This window comes from Colossoma macropomum, unplaced genomic scaffold, assembly GCF_904425465.1.
Source record: "Colossoma macropomum unplaced genomic scaffold, Colossoma_macropomum, whole genome shotgun sequence".
NCBI lineage: Eukaryota > Metazoa > Chordata > Actinopteri > Characiformes > Serrasalmidae > Colossoma > Colossoma macropomum.
This window is the reverse complement of record NW_023494808.1, coordinates 12,026,939-12,047,429: the sequence shown is the minus strand read 5'-3', so window position 1 is coordinate 12,047,429 and position 20,491 is coordinate 12,026,939. Positions and strand designations below refer to the sequence as shown.

Genomic DNA, 20,491 nt, shown 5'->3' with positions numbered 1-20,491 from the left:
TAAAACTACTACACTAGTACAGTGAGCTTTACCCAAACCTGTCCTCTTATTGAGCAGTGATCAATGCCATATGTACAGAGAAGACTTTACATCCAGTTACAGATGCAGCAGCACATTCTCACCACCATGTACAACAATTATACCCGTTTTCCTTCACAGAGACAAAGGCAAAACAGCAGCATTGCACAGGAACAAGCAAAACGCTGCTTCAGAGACAGAGAGAGAGAGAAAAAGAGAAGGCGTGGACGATATGTTGCGCTGGATGATACTGCTAAAATTCAATATCGTCATATTTTCCCACGTGTATAACAGCATTAGATATTTAAAGGGCAATTTTTTTAACCATCTTTCAAAAATTCTGCATAATTAAATGGTTCAAATGTAAACAAAGCCATTCAGAGTGGTTTGGTGTGAAGTGCTCTGATCCAGAGAAACTTACTGAGTCAGAACTGTTCACAGTGGTGGTGATAGGAACCAGACGTCTGAAGAGTTTAATGCATCTAAAAGCTCCATCACAGAAGACGGTCGTTTTGAGAAGATTTTGACCTAAAATGTACTTTTTAAAATCCACTAAATGGCAGATGAAGGATGTTGTCAAAACAGTCACAAAAAAAGTCCCCCCCCCCAACTATTTTACCATCGTCAACATTACATGTAAAAACTCAGAAGTCATATGTTGGTTCACTGGTGGTTTGGATAGTAAATAAAATCAATATTATCTGTGTTGTATATATTGTGACCCCTGGTTCCTATCAGCTCCACTGTTTCTCTAAACTGAACCATTTCACATTAAACCACTCTGAATGACTTTGTTTACATCTCAACGATTTAATTCTGAAAAATCAGCAGAATTCCCCTTTAAGTTAATAAAAGGGGAGCGATAAAGTGAATAAGCCCATTCTTCCTGAGCTCTGCCGCTCCTGCTTTTCATTCTGCTCGGTTTCTCTTAAAACAATACCAAAGCGAACTTTATATGTCAACTAGCAAGGAAACAGGGATTCTGCTATGTTACGGAACTGAAGTCCAACATGGACATAACTGTTGTAAGTGAATAATCTACTACTGTCATCATATCTTCATCAGTGTAATGTTGATTTTGCATCTGAGACCTAAACATCTAGCCGGAGCTTCTTTTTAAGCCTCTGCATGTGATGTCAATATGTATAGACATATGATGGGGTCTAAAAACCTGCAAAATCCGAGCCAACGTTTTTAAATGATTATTAATGGCTTTATAGGGCGACTTGCAACAGCACACGCACACCATATACGAGCCTGTTCACTTTTTCCTGACTCAGCGATGATAATTCAATTGATCTTATCTTTAAATCTTACATAGTGCAGCTTTAAAAACAGATTATTTTTAATGTTTAATAGTTTGTAAAGAAGGAATAACAGATGGGTATCAATATCGTCTGACGCTAAAGGATTTAATATCAGTATCAGACAAGACAAAATTAGCATCAGATCATCTCTAGGCGACTAGCAAGAGGCTCACAAAAAGGTGTAGTTCTCTAAAATTTCAAAATATTGTAAGAATTTCGCAAGTTTGAATTGTGATGATGCCAGAATTCAGACCATAAAGCGCTTCTATTTATTCGTATGCAGTTCTACGCAGTGTGTGAATTGTGACAATACCGGTGCACCAAGGGTACGCCAGCATATGAAACCTCACAAAAACTAAATATAATTTAGTTTTTCTGAGTTTTTTTAAGGTCTTTCTGAGTTTTCTGAGGTTTTTCTGAGTTCTAAATATATTCATAATGTGTACTGTTTATCACGAAATGTCTTCAAGTATCATGATGTTACATTTTTGCCATATTGCTCACCACTAAGGGAGAAAGAGTGCGAGAGAGCAGGAGAGATAAGAAAAAGGGACTGAGAAGGGTAGGGAGACTGGGACGGGAGGTGTGGCTAATTAACTAAACTGGACACGCCCACACAAGCATTCATGCTACACATACATTCAGCTAGCACAACACACACAGTTTACACAATGGCCACTGCATCGGTCATCTAGTTCCGTAGTGCCCAGACATCAGCAATGACAGTGTCATTAATTTCAGTGGCAGTCTGGAGGAACACGCTAGCGCTTTTCAGCCTAATCTCTATCTGCCTTATCTGCAGTGTATGGCCAACACCATAGACAAGCAATACGTTTCTCTGGACTCAGAATAGAGCAGAAAGCCTGTTGACTTGAAACTCACTTACAACAGAAGTCAATGGGCAGTTGCTGAATTCAATCAGTAAATATATCCCTGCTGCAGGAAGAAAATTTTTTGTTGTTTTTCAATTTTTGACAAAATTTGAAAATGCATGTTGTCCTTTACATCGTATGTAAATTTCACGATGAACGGACCAAAAGAAACAGCCCACAAATACTTGGAAAAAAGTCTGGTTCCAATGACTTACATTAAAAGTAAAGTAGGTTTTTTCCTTCTCCTGTAAAGTTACCATTTTGGAGACACAAGGTTTCTTCCGACAGCAGCGATATATACATTTTTCAGTCAAAGGTATATTTGTAAATGTAGCTATAAATCTGTATCATCCACTCTTTCAGAATCGGGAACAGTTTTTCAGATTTCCACCATGTTGTCACTGTAGTGCTGTGGGCGGAGTTTCCACAGGCTCGCAACAGATACCAGAAAACCTCATGGAAAGCAAAAGTTCCTGGAACTTCTTTTTTTAGTGTTGCAGTTGAATGTTGGTTAAAAAAGCGCTTTGGTGAGACATTCTCTCATGTCTGACTCATCCTAAGAACTGTACTGTTTTATCATAACACATCCCATCTCATACTCGCACTGCATAGGCACATATTTCAAATACTTATCCATGGATGTCCAGCATAACTGCTCAGTGGTTTGCTCTGCAAGCAAGTTTTGCATTACTGTCTGTGGTAATCAGCCATACAAGTTAAAGACAGATTAGGCTGAACAGCGCTGGTTTGTTCGTTTAAGAGGTATAGTTGTCCAAAAATGTCATGAAGAGCAGAGGGTGGTGATACACACATAGCTTCTTCCTCACAGAAAAACAAACTCATCAGCGCTGCCCCTCTTTTTGTTCCCATTGAGTCCACCAGGAGGGATAATATGCGTAGATGCGTCTGTGCTCCCTCCACTGTAGCCATCCAGCCCGTAGTCCTGCCCTCTGCCCTCCACAAACGTGAAGATGGGGTAGCGCTCCTTCGACGACAGCGCCTGAAAAGACAACATGGTACAGATCAGGGACGAGTTATCACTTTCACAAAAGGCGTAAAACATAAACTAGTAATTTAGGATTTCTGATATGCAAATTAGCTTCTCTAACTGTATAAAATGAAGTTGCTGATAGGAGAAGAAACTTGTTGGGGGCAATACCAAAATTAATATTTATCCTTAATGCACTGAGATTCGTCACTCACCACACTGACCGCTGAGCACAGAGACTCAAAGTCTTTTTTACTGCGAGCGTAGAAGCCGATGGTACAACTGGGATCCATTCTGTTAAAGTTCATCTTCCTGGGAGAGTTACAGTGAAATGACTGAGAGAGAGAGAAAGAGAAAGAGAGAGAGAGACAGAGAGAAACAAAGAAAGACACTGTTAGAGAGACATTCAGAGGTGGACTTGCTTGTGTGCTTCAGATCATTGTCCTGCTGCATAACCAAACTGCGCTTGAGCTATAGGTCACAAAATGACAGGTGGACATTCTCCTTCAGGATTTTCTGATAGAGAACAAATTCCAGTGATTCCATCAACTATTACAAGTCCTCCAGGTCCTGCAGAAGCTTTACACTGGATATAACAGGACCCATGTCTTCCAAAAAGTTCCACCTTTGACTCACCAGTCCTCATAATATCATCCTAAAAGTCTTGGGGGTCCTCTAGATGTTTTTGGCAAAAGTGAGAAGAGCCTTTGTGTTCTTTTTGCTCAGGAGTGCTTTGCACCTTGCAGCTCTCCAATAGATGGCTTTGTCGCCCTGTGTCCTTCTCATTGTGGAATCATGTACATTGACCTTAACTTGAGGCAAGTGAGGCCTGTAGTTCTTCAGATGATCATCTGGGGTTTTTTGTGACCACCTGGATGAGTCGTTAATGCGCTCTCGGTGAAATTATGGTAGGCTGGATACTCCTGGGAAGGTTCACCACTGTTCCAAGTTTTCTCCATTTGTGGATAATGGCTCTCACTGTGGTTTGCTGGAGCCCCAGAGCCTTAAAATGGCTTTGTAATGCTTCCCAGACTGGTAGATTTCAGTGGCTTAGTTTCACATCTGTATGTGAATCTCTTTAGAACATGTCATCATGTGCTGCTTTTTGAGACCTTCTAGTCTGCTTCACAGTGCCAGACAGGTTCTATTCAAGATATGTTTAGATTGAACGGGTCTGGCAGTAATCATGCCTGGGTGTGGATAGTGAAATTGAACCCAATAGCCAATTGAATTTGGTTAACTGCTTGTTTTACTAGCTAGGGGGGCAGTCACGTTTTCACATAGGGCCAGGAAGGGCTGAACAGCATTTTTCTTGAATAAACGCAATCATAACTTAAAAACAGCATTTTGTTTTACTTGAGTTATCTTTGTCTAACATTAAAAGTAGTTTGGTGATCTGAAAGTGTGACAAATATGCAAAAATAGAATAAACTGTGAAGGAGGCAAATACTTTTTCACAGTACTGTACACATTAGCAAAGTGATTTTTTTTTAGGTTGGACTGATGAAACATTTTTATCGTGTATCTATGATCCTGCGGCCTGTCACTGTATAAAAATGTGTGTTTTTGTGTGTTTGTGTTCAGAATAATGTGAGTAATAACTTGTGAATATTTGTAGTTATGCAAAACTACCAGCTTGAATCATGTGCAAATGTAACAGAAGTATGTGCTAAATAAGTGCAAATATTTCTTGGCTGGGGGAAACTACCCGTCCTGTGCATGAGCACACAGTTCTGCTGTTCCGTCCAGCCGTCTTCTGTAGGGGAAATTCCAGCCCAAACATTTTTTATGACAAAAATCAGGAAGTATGTATTGCAGTGTATTAAAAGGGCTTTTAGACAGAAAAAACCCTTAAATATCCCTTTTTGCAAAAGTATTTACATACTGAGCGCTTATAACATTGTTTTAGCAGTACTTTAAATGTTAGCATTATTTCCACTGTGTTGTGGTTTAGGGTGACGGTATCTTACCTCCAGTGAGAAGCTGCCTTGTGTGACGTCCACCACAGGCTGACAGTAGTGTGGGTCTAAATATAATAGCTGCTCATCTGAAACACACAAAGCAACTAATCACATAGCAGCTCAAAGACCAGGCAGCCAATCAGAAAGCAGAAGTTACACTTACCTTGAAAGCCAATAAAGAAGAGTGAGTGTTTGGGTTTCCCTCCGATGATCCCGATACAGCAATCCAACCTCAGAATGTTCTATAAAAAGGAAGATGGTCTTTGTTTATTACCTTGTAAAGTTTATGTATCCATATACTGTAAATATTCAGCAGCTGCAAAACACTACTATAAACTTCATGTGCTGACAACAATAAATGAGACCACCTGTTCTGCATTTTGAGGGACAAATTTGAAAATGTTTGTCCTGCATTTTAAAGATCATGGGAGAAAAATACATTTTATCTTGTACCTTTAATTTTTTAACCCTCTATTGCATGATTTTATTACGTGATGGTGATAAAAATGTTTTAATGTTTTTTTGTCATTTAAAATTGATTAAATAATGGAAATATTTGAAAAAAAATATATATTTTTTTTTAAGGGGGGTATTTGGTAAATTGTTGCCATATGGCAACAATTTGTAATCGTACCATAGCACCATAAAATCTAAGCAAAATAAAATCTCACTTTTCTCTAAAAACATCTTTTTATTGTAAACAAGTGTAAACAATCCCAGCTTATACATAGTGAAATGTATGACTCAATATTTACAAATATTGAAAATCAATGCAATTTCAATTGTTATTTGAAATGCATGGTAATAATAACATCATAATAAGTTTTCCTGGTCATGTGATGCCATCAAGTATTTGTTCTTTCAAAGTAAAAGACCTTTTTTCCACAATTGAAGAGCAAAACACAGATTTTATAATACTGCCTTTTAGTAAAATTGAGATAAAATAATTGTTGCCATGTGGCAACACCATGCAGCAGAGGGTTAAGTAAATCATTTTTGGAATCTCTTTACTGAAGATTAGCATTCGCCAGCCGATATTGCACCTAAATGAGCCCTTCGAGGCAACTAACATGAACCCATATCAAAATTTATGAAGGCATATTTCAGCAGACAGAAATTGTCATAAAGGCTCCTTTTGTAAATTTTAAACTTCATTTCACCTCAGCAAGAGTTAAGACAACTGACACTTACAGGAATAAGCCTTTATAGATGTAGTATGTAGTTTTATGCCAGTTGTATTATTTAACTGTAATTTTAAAAGCTTGGTCCCCCTGGTCAAATGTCTTGGCAGCTAGAAGAACCCTTTTTGGTGCTACATAGAACCATTTTCAAAAACCACATATCATCTACAATCATATACAACACATTTCTTCCTGAATCTGAAGAACAATTTCAAGAATCTCATTTAACCATGAAATGGTTCTATATAGAACTCATGGTTCTAAACAAAACTATTCCCTTTACTGAAGAACCCTACTTTAAGAGCGTACATCACAATCAGAAAATCATCATCACCAGTTCACTCCTGTCTCTCTGATGACAAAAATCACACATGAGCCGGCGTACATTATATGAGACAGGCTGCACTGGAAGTGTGGAAGTGATTTAGCTTTAGCGGTTCGTGAGCACCTTTACACATTCGATGTAGGAGGGGTTGAGCGTCTCTCCTCCGAGCCGCACCGGCACCAGGATAATCACAGACTTCCAGTCCGAACTGCTGCCGGAGTCCAACACGCTCTGATCACACAGCCTAATCACATCCTCTTTATACACTACACACACACACACACACACACACACACACAAACAGAAATTATAGTTATAATCTTTTTCCACATGAGTGTAAATCTTTTTTACACTCATTCACAGCTTAATTTTGAAATGAAAGACAAAAACTGAGATATTATGCAATATAAGCTTTGGAATTATTGCCATATTTACAGTTATTTGTTAATTTATATACAATAACTGGTACAGTGTGGATTTAAATATTACAAACTGTTCTCCAAAAGGATGTTTACTGTGAACAAGACGTTATTCAGTTATAAATAATACACTGTTTTGTATATTGGTATATTAGTGTACTATATCTACTGCACATGCAGCGCATTATAATCATACATTTTCACATAATAATACAAAAATCTATTGTATATTCAGTACATTGGGCTGTTGGCCTGTATAAGTAACTGCACAAACAACCTGGTTACACTCACCTGTGCAGTCCTGAGCCACGTACAATGCTAAATTCTGCACCTCTGAGCTTCTGGCCACTGCTTTCCTGAACAAAACAAACAAACAGATTTACATTAGATGTAGTGAAATTAAGGATAACTCTACTTTGTCCCAACTAGTTTTGGCAGGCTAACAAATTAGTGATTTTTTTGTATTTTGTGAGAATACAACCAACAGGTAAGTTATTGTTAACAAAAACAATAATAAACAAATGATGCCAGTTCACAAACATGTAAGAGGATTGTGCTGATACATAAATCTTTCAGTTTCTCCTGTGAAGTTGTGAAGCTTCCAAGTTGTCAAGCACGGGCACACATTCAAAATGGAAATCACACCGCAATGGAAATGATTATTATTGATTTGTTTGATTAGAGTGACAATAAAAGGTGACTGAAGGGTGAAGTATATTCCTATTCATATATTTGCTTAATGAAAATGGTAGTTTGTGACACAAAGAAAAAACTAAGAAATTTCCAGCTCTGATAGATCACGTTCTTTACGTACCAAATGAATATGACAACACTGGGAAATTACATTATTAATTTATGTGTAATTACGTTATTAGTTTATGTCTATTTATTAATATTTAATATTTTAGCTCAAGCTAATGACTCTGTGTTTGAGGGATGGACTTCTATAGGCAGGACTTCTTCAGAGTGAATTCTGATTGGAAGCGAGAGTCATCGGCCTCAGTCAGATGGCACTCTATTCAATTCCATTCAGTTTTCCCGTGTTCTTGCAGACTACTCACCGCAGTATGTGTGCGACGAGTGAGGGTCCGTACCAATCCCCTGCCCTCTTCCCCGACTCTTTACCCAGCTCCACTAGCCGGTGCACCCCGAACGGCGCAGAAGGCTGATCCCCGAACCAGGAGACCACCCTGCGGTGAAGCCCCTCAGCCTGTGGCTCCCGTCCTGACTGGAGACGACCTGACTGGGCTCGTTTCAGCCCCTCACTAGTAGCTATACTGGACGGCTGCTTTTGGATTACGCCGGCGCCCCAGGACGAGCTGAAGGAGGGGATGGAGATGGCAGCAGTGCGGGACGGGGAGCGCGGCCTCAGCACCTCGAAATCAACATCGGTCAACTGCGAACATTCTGGCCATCGCCAGTCTGAGACACAGAGAGGATTTAATGTAGGTTAGTCTGTAGGAGATCCTACAACAATACAGCCGTTTGACATTCAAGGTAAGATTCAGAATTTTATATACAGGACGAATAAAATGTAGGGGAAAAACTGGCCATTTCATTTAGATTAAAAATCTACCAAACAAATATAACAGAGACATGCATTTCCCTGGCTTACACTGACAGTAATACTACTGCGCATGTAATATAAAACATGATTATGCAATACAGAATATATTAAGTCATCTAAGAGGAAAGATAGATTTAGCTATACAACTGACTCCACGTACAAAGGTGTTCTTTCACAACAACTGTAACTAGGTGGGCAAAATTAACAGAACACTGGCAAAAATACCAATCAGCCTAAAGGATTTAGGTTGGAGTTTAGTCTCTCTAAATAAACGTGGGTTTGCTATTCTACCAAGTTAAGTCATGTTGTTGGACACACTACATGAATTTTAAAATTCTCAACAACCAGGTATCTCACACTGTCCGACTTCATTTCGCCACTTTTTTTTGGCCAACTGATATATTGGGGATCACACACTTTAAACTGAACTGAATTGAACCAGAGATGTTATAAAAGAAGAGTAAACAGTTCTCTGGTTGAAAAATAAATAGGTTCCGCCTTTCAGTACAAAGAGCCAGTCAGCTTGCTGGCAAAGCCACAAGTGGGAAAATCCTGCCTTGTTGTGGAGAAACGTGCAAAATGTTTTTTAGTTTGTGTTATTTGGGACAAATGCTAGAAACTATGTGATTTTTGCCAGACTTTACCAGGCATGGCTTTCAGTTTCAGGTTTATATGTCTCTTCCCATAAAGTCGTGCTGCCATTCTGTGGTCGGCATCATGCTCATATTAGAAATTCCAGGTCTGAATTTGTCGATGGCAAAAATGAATAGTATTTTTGAAAATCGCCACTATCACACCTCATGGTTAACACAACGGCTCAAAAGTCAGTATGTTTTATCCTACATATATTTTTCCTTTGAATGACACAGGAACCTCTGAATTATGAGGTCTTTAAGGAGCCAAAATATGAATTTAGCTACATGCGAACTAATATCTACACTCACAGAAAAAAGGTACTAAACTGTCCCTGGGCAGTGCACCTGGGGTCACTGGGGTGGTACCCTCAAGGGTACATCTCAGTACCTTTCGTCAGGGAACATAATTGTACCATAATCCATTGAAATTATATTTTCTAAGCTGTACTGACTCCACACACCCCGTCTCGTCTCCAGGCTTTTTATTTTATTGTTCTGTTTTTAAACATTAGACTATGAAAAGGAACACATATGTACTTTTCACCTGGGAAAAATGTATTTAAAGTACACAATCAGACCTTAAAACCACTGTTGTACATTTGAGGGAACATTTACATTGTTTATACCTTGATGAACAAGAAATGTACCTGCACAGCACCTTTATTTCTAACAGTATAATAATAATTATTAAATATTACGTTTAATTAATTTCACATATGGTGCATGGTTCACATTTAATCAAAACTAAACTAAAGCTACACTTAAAAACATAAAAAAACAAACTAAGGCTACACCGTAATAACTACGTCTGGTTTAAAATAACTTGTTTAATTAAACACTTTTAAGACAGAAAGGAAAAAAACATTAATCCATGCATAAAATCAAAAGGAAATATTTTACTATCATTCTTCCTGCCCCTTTGTCCAATATTACATACCTGAAGGGAGGAAGTGGACCATCAGCCCCTGGGCCAGCAGCATCTGACCGCTGCGCAGCATGCAGCCCCAGCCGCAGTCTGAGGTCAAGTTCGATCCCTCCAGCTGAGGAAACTCCTTCCTGTAGGTGAGCCAGACACGAGAGCCGAACGCTAGCCGGAAACGCTCCACCTCGTCTGGAAGAGAAGGAGAGATCTCGCAAAGATCAGAGGGAAACGGCCCACAGCATGACCTCAACACTAGTCTGAGATGACGCACTGTGGTAATTAGCTAAAGCGCCTTATTCCAGCTAAACAGAACTTCAATTTAACAGGTTTAAAGTAAACCTGAAATCAAAACAAACCTCTATTACTACGGCTAAATTCTTGTTTTCCTAGAACAGGAGTCGGCAAACCAAATGTTAAGAAGAGCCATTTTGTCCTTTCCACAAAAATCAAATCATCTTGAGAGCCTCAACATTTTATGTCCATTTTACTATCTTGGCTGTAAATATGTCTCAGTATGTGCTGATGTACTAGTACAGGCTAAAAAATCTAATATAAACTAAAACACTCTGCATTAAGCTTTATCCCAACTATAGCCGCTTTTCTCGCATCTCCAGCAGGAAACTTTTCTTCAAAAGTAGAACAATTTCTTGTAAAATGTCTCTCAAAGAACTTTTTTCAAAGCTGAAGTCAGCTACTCATTCATCAGCTTCTTGTGCTGCACTATTTAAGGTAAAACAGGAAAATTCAAACGAGACGCTGACTTCAGCCTCATGACTTTTTAGTGTTTGACAGTTTCTTGTTGCAGATTAAACGTATCAGGAAAACATCTGGAGTGATTATAAATGCAAATAAGTCCATTCATCTCCAAATTATTGATGTTTGCCTTAAATCTTTCTCTTTCCTTTTTCGTTAGCTACTAGCTACACAAGACTGTTGTCTGTGTTGCTATGGTGACAGCAGTCTGCACACCAATCCTCAGGGTTAAAGGGTGAATTAGCAGTTATACATTAACTTCAACGTTTAAGACCATTTATTGTTAAACTGTGTTGAACGATCAGCAGAGCTTTATTATACTGCAAAGGAGGATTATTTTATTTTTATCTAAAAATCGAATTCTGCCATGGAGCCGCAACAGGACAGTAAAATGAGCTGCATGTTGTCGACCCCTGTCCTAGAATCTTTGATCAAAATGTAGTTACTTTTTAAATACGTCACTATTCACCAGTGTGTACGGAGAAATTTTATTAACTAGCAGTATCAAGTTTCATATCATAGGTGTGTAGTTTCATTGATCCCATTTATCAACTAAGTTTGCTTAACTGGTTAACTGAGTGAGTAGCTAATGGAGGAATTATTGTTCACACGGGGCCAGTTGGTCTGGGTTGGGATACCTTTTATCCTTCGATAAATGAAAAGATAATTTAAAACCGTATTTTGTGTATTCAGGTTGTCTTATATTAAATTTAGCTCGAACATCTTAAACTATAGTGTGAAAAATATGAAAAAATAAAAGAAGGGTGGGCGAATACTTTTTCATGGTACACTTAAGCTTCAGTGGGCGTGCTATTACACCTAAATGTCTTCACTGTACCGTCACATGCAGCTTATTTCTAATCCTAGGCGAGGTAAAATGCCTTGCCTGACCAGATACAAAGGAGAAGCACACGTCTGTCTCACAAAATGTTTTGTTCAGCAGTTCAGCTAAGATAAACATCTCAAATGAAGTCCTGGTAGTTTACCACCTGTACTGCAATAACTTGCCTTTGCAAATGATTCAGGAGGTTGGGACACAGACAGGGCTTACCTTCACTGTTGAGCAAGAAGGACTGGCCCATCAGGATCAGAGGGGACGTTTTGTTAAAGACAGTTTTGGTTTTCACTGACCATCCTGGAGGAAAGAACACACATTTAACAAATGAGGTTGTTTTCTTTCATTTCAATTCAATTCAATTCATTTTGGTTGTTTAATTCAACTGTGCATACAGATCGAACACCTGCAGTTAATGACTGCAGATTAAATGGCTTCTTTATTTGCATTAAAACCAACCAGGCCTAAACTCTTCCTGGTGGTTTTAGTGATGATATTCATCAACATCCACTGACCAAAGCAGGATCACTCGAATCAAAGCACATTCTTTATGTTTTATGGGTTAAAGATAGCTTTCCAATTTCTTTTCTTTTACAGAATTTGAAAACACCAGCAGCCTCATACAGAAAACATTTCTAAACCTAAAACTATCATATGTGAAAACTCACATTTAAGTGGTGATTTATGAGAAGTGAATCTGACATACGAAAGGCTGTCAGAATGAATGTGTGATTTGTGTTTTTATACATCAGCAATTCAAAAGTAATTCATTACAAATTAGGGCTTGACAATATTAAAATTATTTATCATTATCATGATAAATTACATCACACTATGCTTTTCTGCTTAAACAACACTGAACAGCTGCATGTTTCATTAAAAGACAGCATAATTAGTCCTGTTTAAATGAATTTAGTGCAATAAGTAAAATGTTGAATAAAAATGATTTATACCTAGTTGTTTTTTTGTCTATTACAATTAAATATCGTGACATATTTTTCGTCATAACACCCACCTCTATTACAAAGTACTAAATACATCAGTAAAATGTAATGGAATTACTATACTTTTTGACTTCCTGGAAAAAGTAATCTCACTACTCATTACGACTACCCTTTACGTCTGCGTTACTTTCTAAATCTCATATAAACCAGTGCCAAATAGACAGTACAAGAGGTTACCCAATAGTCATTTCAGTACTTTATTGAGAAAAAAATAATCAGTCACTGTAAAAGGCACGTTGATATCAATGCCTCTGCTCTGAACATGGCTTGTATAAAATGAATGGCTGATGCTTTATGAACACCCAGAAACCATCCAGTAGAAAAGAGTTCAAAAACAGCTGACACAAAATAAATAAAATGAAGAAAACGTAAAGCTTACTGGGGTGTTTGTGAATAAAAATCAAGTCTGGCCTGTTTAGGTGAGGCTGGGAGCTCTCCCTTCTTCGGCACGGAATTTTTTTTTATCCATAAAATTCATAACAGTGTGAACGGATGATTCGACAGACTGCTTATGGACTTTCCAGCTGTGTTTTTTTCCCCACACCCTCCCAGTGCACTGTTCATATTCACAGTCCAACTTATGCAGTCGGCTGTCTCCGGTACATACACGCATAAATTATTAATGAAGGACTGGAAACGCATCGTGCATAATTAACATTGTTCTCTTAAAGACACAAGTAATGCAGAGTAATTAAGTCTGTTGCTGTAATTTGAATACAAGAATGTACACTGATCAGGCATAACATCATGACCACCTCCTTGTTTCTACGCTCATTGTCCATTTTATCAGCTCCACTTACTGTATAGGTGCACTTTGTAGTTCTACAATTACAGACTGTAGTCCATCTGTTTCTCTGCATACTTTGTTAGCCCCCTTTTACCCTGTTCCTCAGTGGTCAGGACCCCCTATTTGGGTGGTGGATCATTCTCAGCACTGCAGTAACACTGACGTGGTGGTGGTGTGTTAATGTGTGTTGTGCTGGTCTGAGTGGATCAAACACAGCAGTGCTGCTGGAGTTTTTACTACAGTAAATTTAAATAAAATCTTCTTACATTAACTTACATTACAGGAGCATTAGCTGACATGAGGTTTTGCTACAACAGGGACAATACGAAATTAAACGCTCTCTAAAACAAACCGTATTTGACGTTGTTCCAAGCTGACATTATCTTCAGTTTCAGGCGATCCACTTCGTCCGGCTCTCCAGAACCCTCTTTGTTGCTGTCAGCGAGCAACGCATGGCCAAAATGGCTCCTGGGCTCCAGAACCTGCGCTGAGGTGGACGGCAGTCTCCTGCCATCGACGAGGTCATCGTGAAGCGCCCCGCTGCCCACATACTGAGCGGCGCTGGGAGAGACGGAGTTCATCCTCTGGTCTCAAACTGACCTCCACAGAGTGACATCACTACCGCCACCTTAAAAGCATAAGACACTTTCAGCACATCCATGTTCATCAGCAGCCTTCAATTACATGCAACTACACTGTATGAACAGACAGTAACATACTGTTTGTTAATCGGTGTTGTGATATTGGCCTTTGCAATACTTTATTGTAATATGCAAATGAGCCCTATAACCAATCACAGTGTGGTTTACTGTGTGCTGTGAACATCCTGACCAATCATAGCTCCAGATGAGTGTCTCTGTGGGTGGTTTTGATGAATCAAGATGTCAATATAATCAAACAAAAGTACATTATCTTGGTCAAAATAATGCAGGTCGGTCTTTAAAAATGTCACACTGACTGACTAATGTGTTTCAATACACTGCAAGGTGTACGGCAATCATAACATGTAGCAATGCAATCACCATACTAGTGTCTCTTCCTACAGCTAAAGCACTAATAGAGAGACAAATGGCAAATACGGTTCAACCACATCAAACATTTTACTACTATTTTTATTACTGAAATTTGTCAAATATAAAATAACTGGGCATTAACATTTGAAGAAAATGATATATTTTTAAAAAGTTTGCTGCAGAGGTTGTGTTTACTTCTTTTCACTTCACAATTAAAATTACACAAAATGTTTAATTTGGCCAGGGGAGCCCAAACTTTTGCATACAACTGTATAGTACAGCAATGCAGACTTATCTGGAGAATCTGAACACAAAACACGGAAACTAGGGGTACTAGATGTCGCTGTTGTCAGAAGAAAACCTCATATTTACCTCGCCGTTTATGCTGATCCATTCATCATGAAATTTACACACAATATAAAGAGCGACAGGCATTTTCAAAAAACGTTAAGAACTGAAAAACGAGATACGAGGTTTTCTTCCGACAGCAGTGATATACTGGTATGGCAGTGGATATGGTTATGATGTCCCATGATACAGATTTTCCATTTTCAATGAGCCAAAAATGAACCACAAAAACTGTTAGCTGAAGGTGGAAATACCAGCAACATTTCTGAAAATGCAGGAGATACAGACCCTAGTGAAGTGTGATGGTTCACATTTGCACAATAAAGAAAAGTAAGCTTTCAGCTTCAAACGGTGCCGTGCCATGTTCATTTTTAAAGGCTAAGAAGGAACCTTGCTTTATTTCGTTATTCCATTAATGCCCACATCTGAAATGTAAAATGTTTTTGGTCCATATGACCTCTGAGATTGCCTGAGGAAATGTTTCAAATCAATCAAAGCATACGGCTTTGAGTTTTTATGACTTTTTTGTAATTCAAATGTTTATTGCTTTTCAAGCTTACAAAAAAGGAGAAAAAAAAGGAGGAAAAAAGAGTTTTTATTACTTATTAAATTCAGTAGTAGCAGCATTTTAGCAGTAGTAGTAGTATTAATACAATTATTGTTAGCAGTAGTACTAGTAATAGCAGTAACTATAGTAGTAGTTTTAGTACTAGACTAGTAGCAATTGTAGTGGTATTTGTTTAGTAGTACTACTAGTGGCTATATTAGTACTAGCCATAGTGGTAGTAATCATCAGTACTTTTAGTAGTACAATAGTAACAATGGTAGCAGTAATACATTTAGGAGTACTAGTTTTAGTAGTAGTAAAAGTAGTTCTAATAGTAATTTCAGTATAAATAGTAGTGGTTTTAGTAGTACTAGTAGTATTAGCAGCAGAAGCAGTTTTAGAAGTAGAAGTATTAGTAGTGATTTTAGTAGTAGAACAGTAGCAATAGTAGTAGAATTTATTTAGTATGTCGTAAATCGTGACCTGGTCATTAATGACCAAAGTGGAATATTTTTATTGAGATACAAATTTGAGTTCATAGCGCCCAGCCCTCGCGAAAACACAAACATAGCAAACTGGGTGGGAGTCAAGCTGATACGTTATTTCCAAAGCACAAAATACAACATACTTGCCCTTTGTCCTTCAACCAAATCAAAGTCAAATGAAGTAAGGTTATCTGAGGTCAACGTCCAGAGAGCAACCACACGTGAGGACTGCTTAGTCTGGTATCGTGATTATTTGTAGCAATCAGTGGTAAAGCAGTACAGTCACTGGGGAGCGGCCAGTCTGGCTGCTGACTGCACTGAAAATATGCATTGTCTGTGTGTGGTTGAGCAATTCATTAAGCAGCTCATCACTCTGTGGCATACATGGGAACACACACCTGATAATGAAGGAAGTCATATGACACCCAAAGTCAGGTGTGTGATGTTTCTCTGTCACGAGACAACCTGTAATCCTTACCACCAATGTTTACTTCCTTTTTCCCTCCCAATTTCTTTCAACAATATCAGTCTAGCACGCTATGTGCAGATGATACGCTGATATACACTGAACTACACGTACAAAAACAGACTAGCAATTACATGTTATGCCTTTAGAAGCGCTGCGTAACTATGCAGCTATAGTGTGCCAAAAAACACAAGCCACACCTACAGCCAAAAGATTTTTGGGATGTTGATATAAATTATATAATAGATATACAGGTGCGTGCAAAAGTATGAACACCTCTGGTCAAATGACCTGTTTTGTTGATTTTCTAAGTGAAAATCAATTAAAATGTCATCTACAGATTTTAGTGCACACTTTAATTCATTTTGTTTGCTGATTGGAAAAACACAAAACATAGAACGTGCCATAACGCGTCCCACAGAGGACGTGTTAACTTATTTTCACTCAGAAAAGCAACAAAACGTGTCATAAGGGGTGTCTGAACTTTTGTATACATGTGCATATATACTATACAATATATAAATATTACATAGTACTGTCCAAAAGCCAATAACCACCCTATGTTCATTTAATTTCTAGCCATTACGTACAAGTTATGGGATAATATGTCTCAATTTCTTAATTTCTACACTTTGGAAATGTTCCTCATCAGCAAATACCTACAAGAAAGGTACTAGATACCTTCAGCATCGGCCAAGAGTTCCCATATCCATACACTGCTCCTGTAAAGCCTCAAATACACTCCTCTTTTTTCTCTTTTATTCTCATTATTTTTACAAATAAATGCTTACTGCCCAGACATGGACACACTTTCACATGGCAGATGTCTATTCTGTCCTATATAAAGCAAAATTAGAATAAAAACTATGCAGCTATTTCAGGATAGAGCAAAAAAACCAAACCTGGCCTGAAATATCTCACTTCCCCTTTCCCTGTCAGAGAGTTTTAAAGGAACAACTTCTTGACTTGTGTGACGGAAAAGCTGAACCGGGTAATGAAACTGCATTAGATGGAGACGTTCAGAGACTGCACAGTACACAAAGAGGCTGGAGCCACATTATCTGCCAGAATGCTGCTGATCTGGCATTAAGGTCTACAACTCAAGTCACTCATTCTTGAGAAAACTGGACTCACAGCAGTTTAATGCAGGCATGTGATCTGAGTTTGACCCGGAGGACCTTTCTAAAAAGCTCAAGCAAGAGTAAGAGTCAGTCAAAGGGTGAGCTTGATAGCAACGAAAAAGACCCAGTTAATGTTAATGTATATTAATATACATATGACTACTGGAACGACAGCAATTCAAAGAAAACTGTATGAACAGGGCCCAGCACAGGTCAGCAACACAGAGGCTGAGGCTGATGCTGAATATCACTCCGAGGCTGAATCTGGATTCCTATTCGCCAGCTTTTTGTTCGAATTTTCCCGTTCCACCTTAAATGAAGCAGCCCTTCCATTCTGGCGCCTTAGGCCTAAGGAGCCAGAATGGATCCGCTGCGCCATTTAAGGTGGAACGGGAAAATTCGAACAAGAGGCTGGCGAATAAGAAGCTGACTTGAGCTTCGTAACGTCATTTGGGACCGACAGGGACGGCACACGTGTAGTAAGAATGAAATGTGGAGAAAAATGTCTCATATAAACACAAATCTCGACTGATACGTGTCTTTTTTGGCTGAAAATAATCGACAAGACAAGTAGATAGCTAGGTTAGTTGTCTGGCTAACTGTTGTTAGGTTAGTTAACGTTAACGTGAGTCGGTTATCAAGACCATAGCAAGCTAGTTGAACTGATCTTGCTGGCTAGCCGAAAGTTTAAGAAATAAATAAACACTTCACGTCTTACCTTAACACTGAACACCTCATATTCGCTATTCCTTTACGTTTTTAATCCCACGGCAGATAGTAACCTGACGATAAACCGGAGCAGCGGTCGGGAAAAAGTATTGGATGTCAAGGCAAGGACAGGAAAAGCTAGCTCGCCTCCAAACCCCAGTGGATGGAAAAACCGTGGCTGTATGGAGCCATTCCGGCTACCACTAATCAAAACGAGTGTCTTTTTCTCTAACCATCCAAGATAGTATTGTTTTACCGGTAGTAACTGTGAGTGAAACGCGTTTCAAGCTACGCTACGGCTTTCCAGCAAGCTAATGCGCAATTAGTTCCTGTTGTCATTGTAGACGCACCCCTTGGGCCCGCCCTTCGAAGAAGCTCATTGGTTAATGCGGGCGCCCTCCGTTCTCTGATTGGACGCACTTCCCATCTGTAAGTAGGGACGCGCATTTCATTGGTCGACGCGTTTACGTTGCCGGTTATGCAAGAGGTGGCTTTTTAATAAAAAAATAGGTTTTGCATGTGAAGTGCTGAGTAAACAGATAAATAAATCAATGAATAACCGAGTAAACAGATAAATAAACAAATACTTGATAGCTAAATAGTTGTGAAAAAAGAAGTGGCTGTTAAAAGAAAAGTCTTGCAAGTGCAGTGCTGAGTAAGCAGATAAATACATGTTTATACATAATACATACATAAATACATAATTAATTAATTAATAATAATTAAATGGTTGTTTAAAAAAAAGGAGTGGGTTTTTAGCCAAAGAGGTCCTGTCTGTGCTGTGCTGAGTAAACAGATACATAAAGGAATGAAAAAATGAATGAATAAGTAGACAGATAAAGAAATGAATTGAATAACTGTGTAAACAGATGAATAAATAAAAGAATATCTGTAAACAGATATGCAAAGTGAAGGGGCTTTTTAACTAGATTGCATGTTATTGCATGTGCTGGGCTGAGTAAACAGATAAATAAGCAAATAAATAAACAAATAACTGAGTAAACACTTAAGCTGTCTTTAAGAACTGTGCTGAGTCAATAGTCAAAAAAGAAGTGGCTTTCAAATGAAAAGCTCTTGCTTGTGCTGTGCTGCGTAAACATAAACAAACAAAGAAGGAATGAAAGAGTAAACAGATAAACAAATGAATGAATAAAATAAGCTGTCATCCAGAACTGTGTTTATGTTTATTTGTATTAAATGAATGAAAACAGATGATAGGTATACAATATCAGTTTATTATTTTGAGTACACATACATACTGCACTTCTGGTGTTTATGCATCGAATGACATTTGCTGTATAAGCAAAAGTGCCGTAGACAACAAATAAATAGTTAAAATGAATAACAGTGTAAGTTATGCCAGCTTTTAACTGTCAACTCAACCAGCTGCTAAGAGTGCGATGAAATAATCGGTACGTAATAAATGATTCTTCCTTTCATTCACTCTTTATCTCTCTCTTTTTCTCTAAAACATTCACGTTAGCACAGAATATCTGCATTTCTATGTACATTTCTATAAATATTTTTTTTTTTCGACAGCTACGTAATACGTTAATACAGTACATGTACTTCCGGAACAAAATAAAATCTGACAGAAAATAAAGTGCATTCTCAATAGATCACAATTTATAAATAAAATACAAAAAGAAATCCACAAAGAAATCTCAAACTATGATCACAGGAACTGAGTACATAGTAGGATATAAACTAGGTCGAAGTGAACACCATCGTTTACTTGAAAAGTGAGGACTTCTTTTGCCACAGGACATGATTCACCCACCAAGCTACTCTGTTATATTCGTCAAAGTCATCTTCTTTACGTTAAGAATAAGAAACTAGGCTATACAGTGGAACATAATAAAACTTTACAAAACATTGTTTTATTTCTTTTTCGATGTTTCGATAAACTATAACAGTCACATGTTGAAGGTGACAACAGTCAAAAGACAGGTCAGAGAAGTGCTGTAGGTGGAAGGACTATAATGAAGGGACTTTCTGTCTCCAAACCATTCCAGACTGGATTTACTTGTTTTAAAGCTGCATATAATTGTCTAGGATCAGTTAAAACTTCCACACTAGATGCTTATAAAGCAGATTTCCCAAACTGCGCCAAAGGGCAACCTTAAAGGGGAACTCTGACAATGACGAAAAATGTAACCGTGACCACATCTGTTGTAAACATGTGTACTCGCCTCCTACAGTGGTGCCACAGTGGTGTCAGAAGTGAGA

General features: G+C 38.3%; 1 protein-coding gene across 1 annotated transcript; it reads right to left on the bottom strand.

The window, feature by feature from the left end:
* Positions 1–2,431: 2,431 nt before the first annotated feature.
* Positions 2,432–18,614, bottom strand: atg4da (autophagy related 4D, cysteine peptidase a). The gene is made up of 11 exons (XM_036557522.1): positions 18,273–18,614; positions 13,927–14,202; positions 12,000–12,083; positions 10,211–10,384; positions 8,133–8,493; positions 7,363–7,427; positions 6,776–6,918; positions 5,310–5,388; positions 5,156–5,232; positions 3,401–3,520; positions 2,432–3,197 (listed from the first exon to the last, which is right to left on the bottom strand). Exons 2-11 carry the CDS (start codon positions 14,153–14,155, stop codon positions 3,021–3,023), a joined length of 1,509 nt encoding a protein of 502 aa, XP_036413415.1. The 5' UTR covers positions 14,156–14,202; positions 18,273–18,614; the 3' UTR covers positions 2,432–3,020.
* Between the last annotated feature and the right edge of the window lie 1,877 nt (positions 18,615–20,491).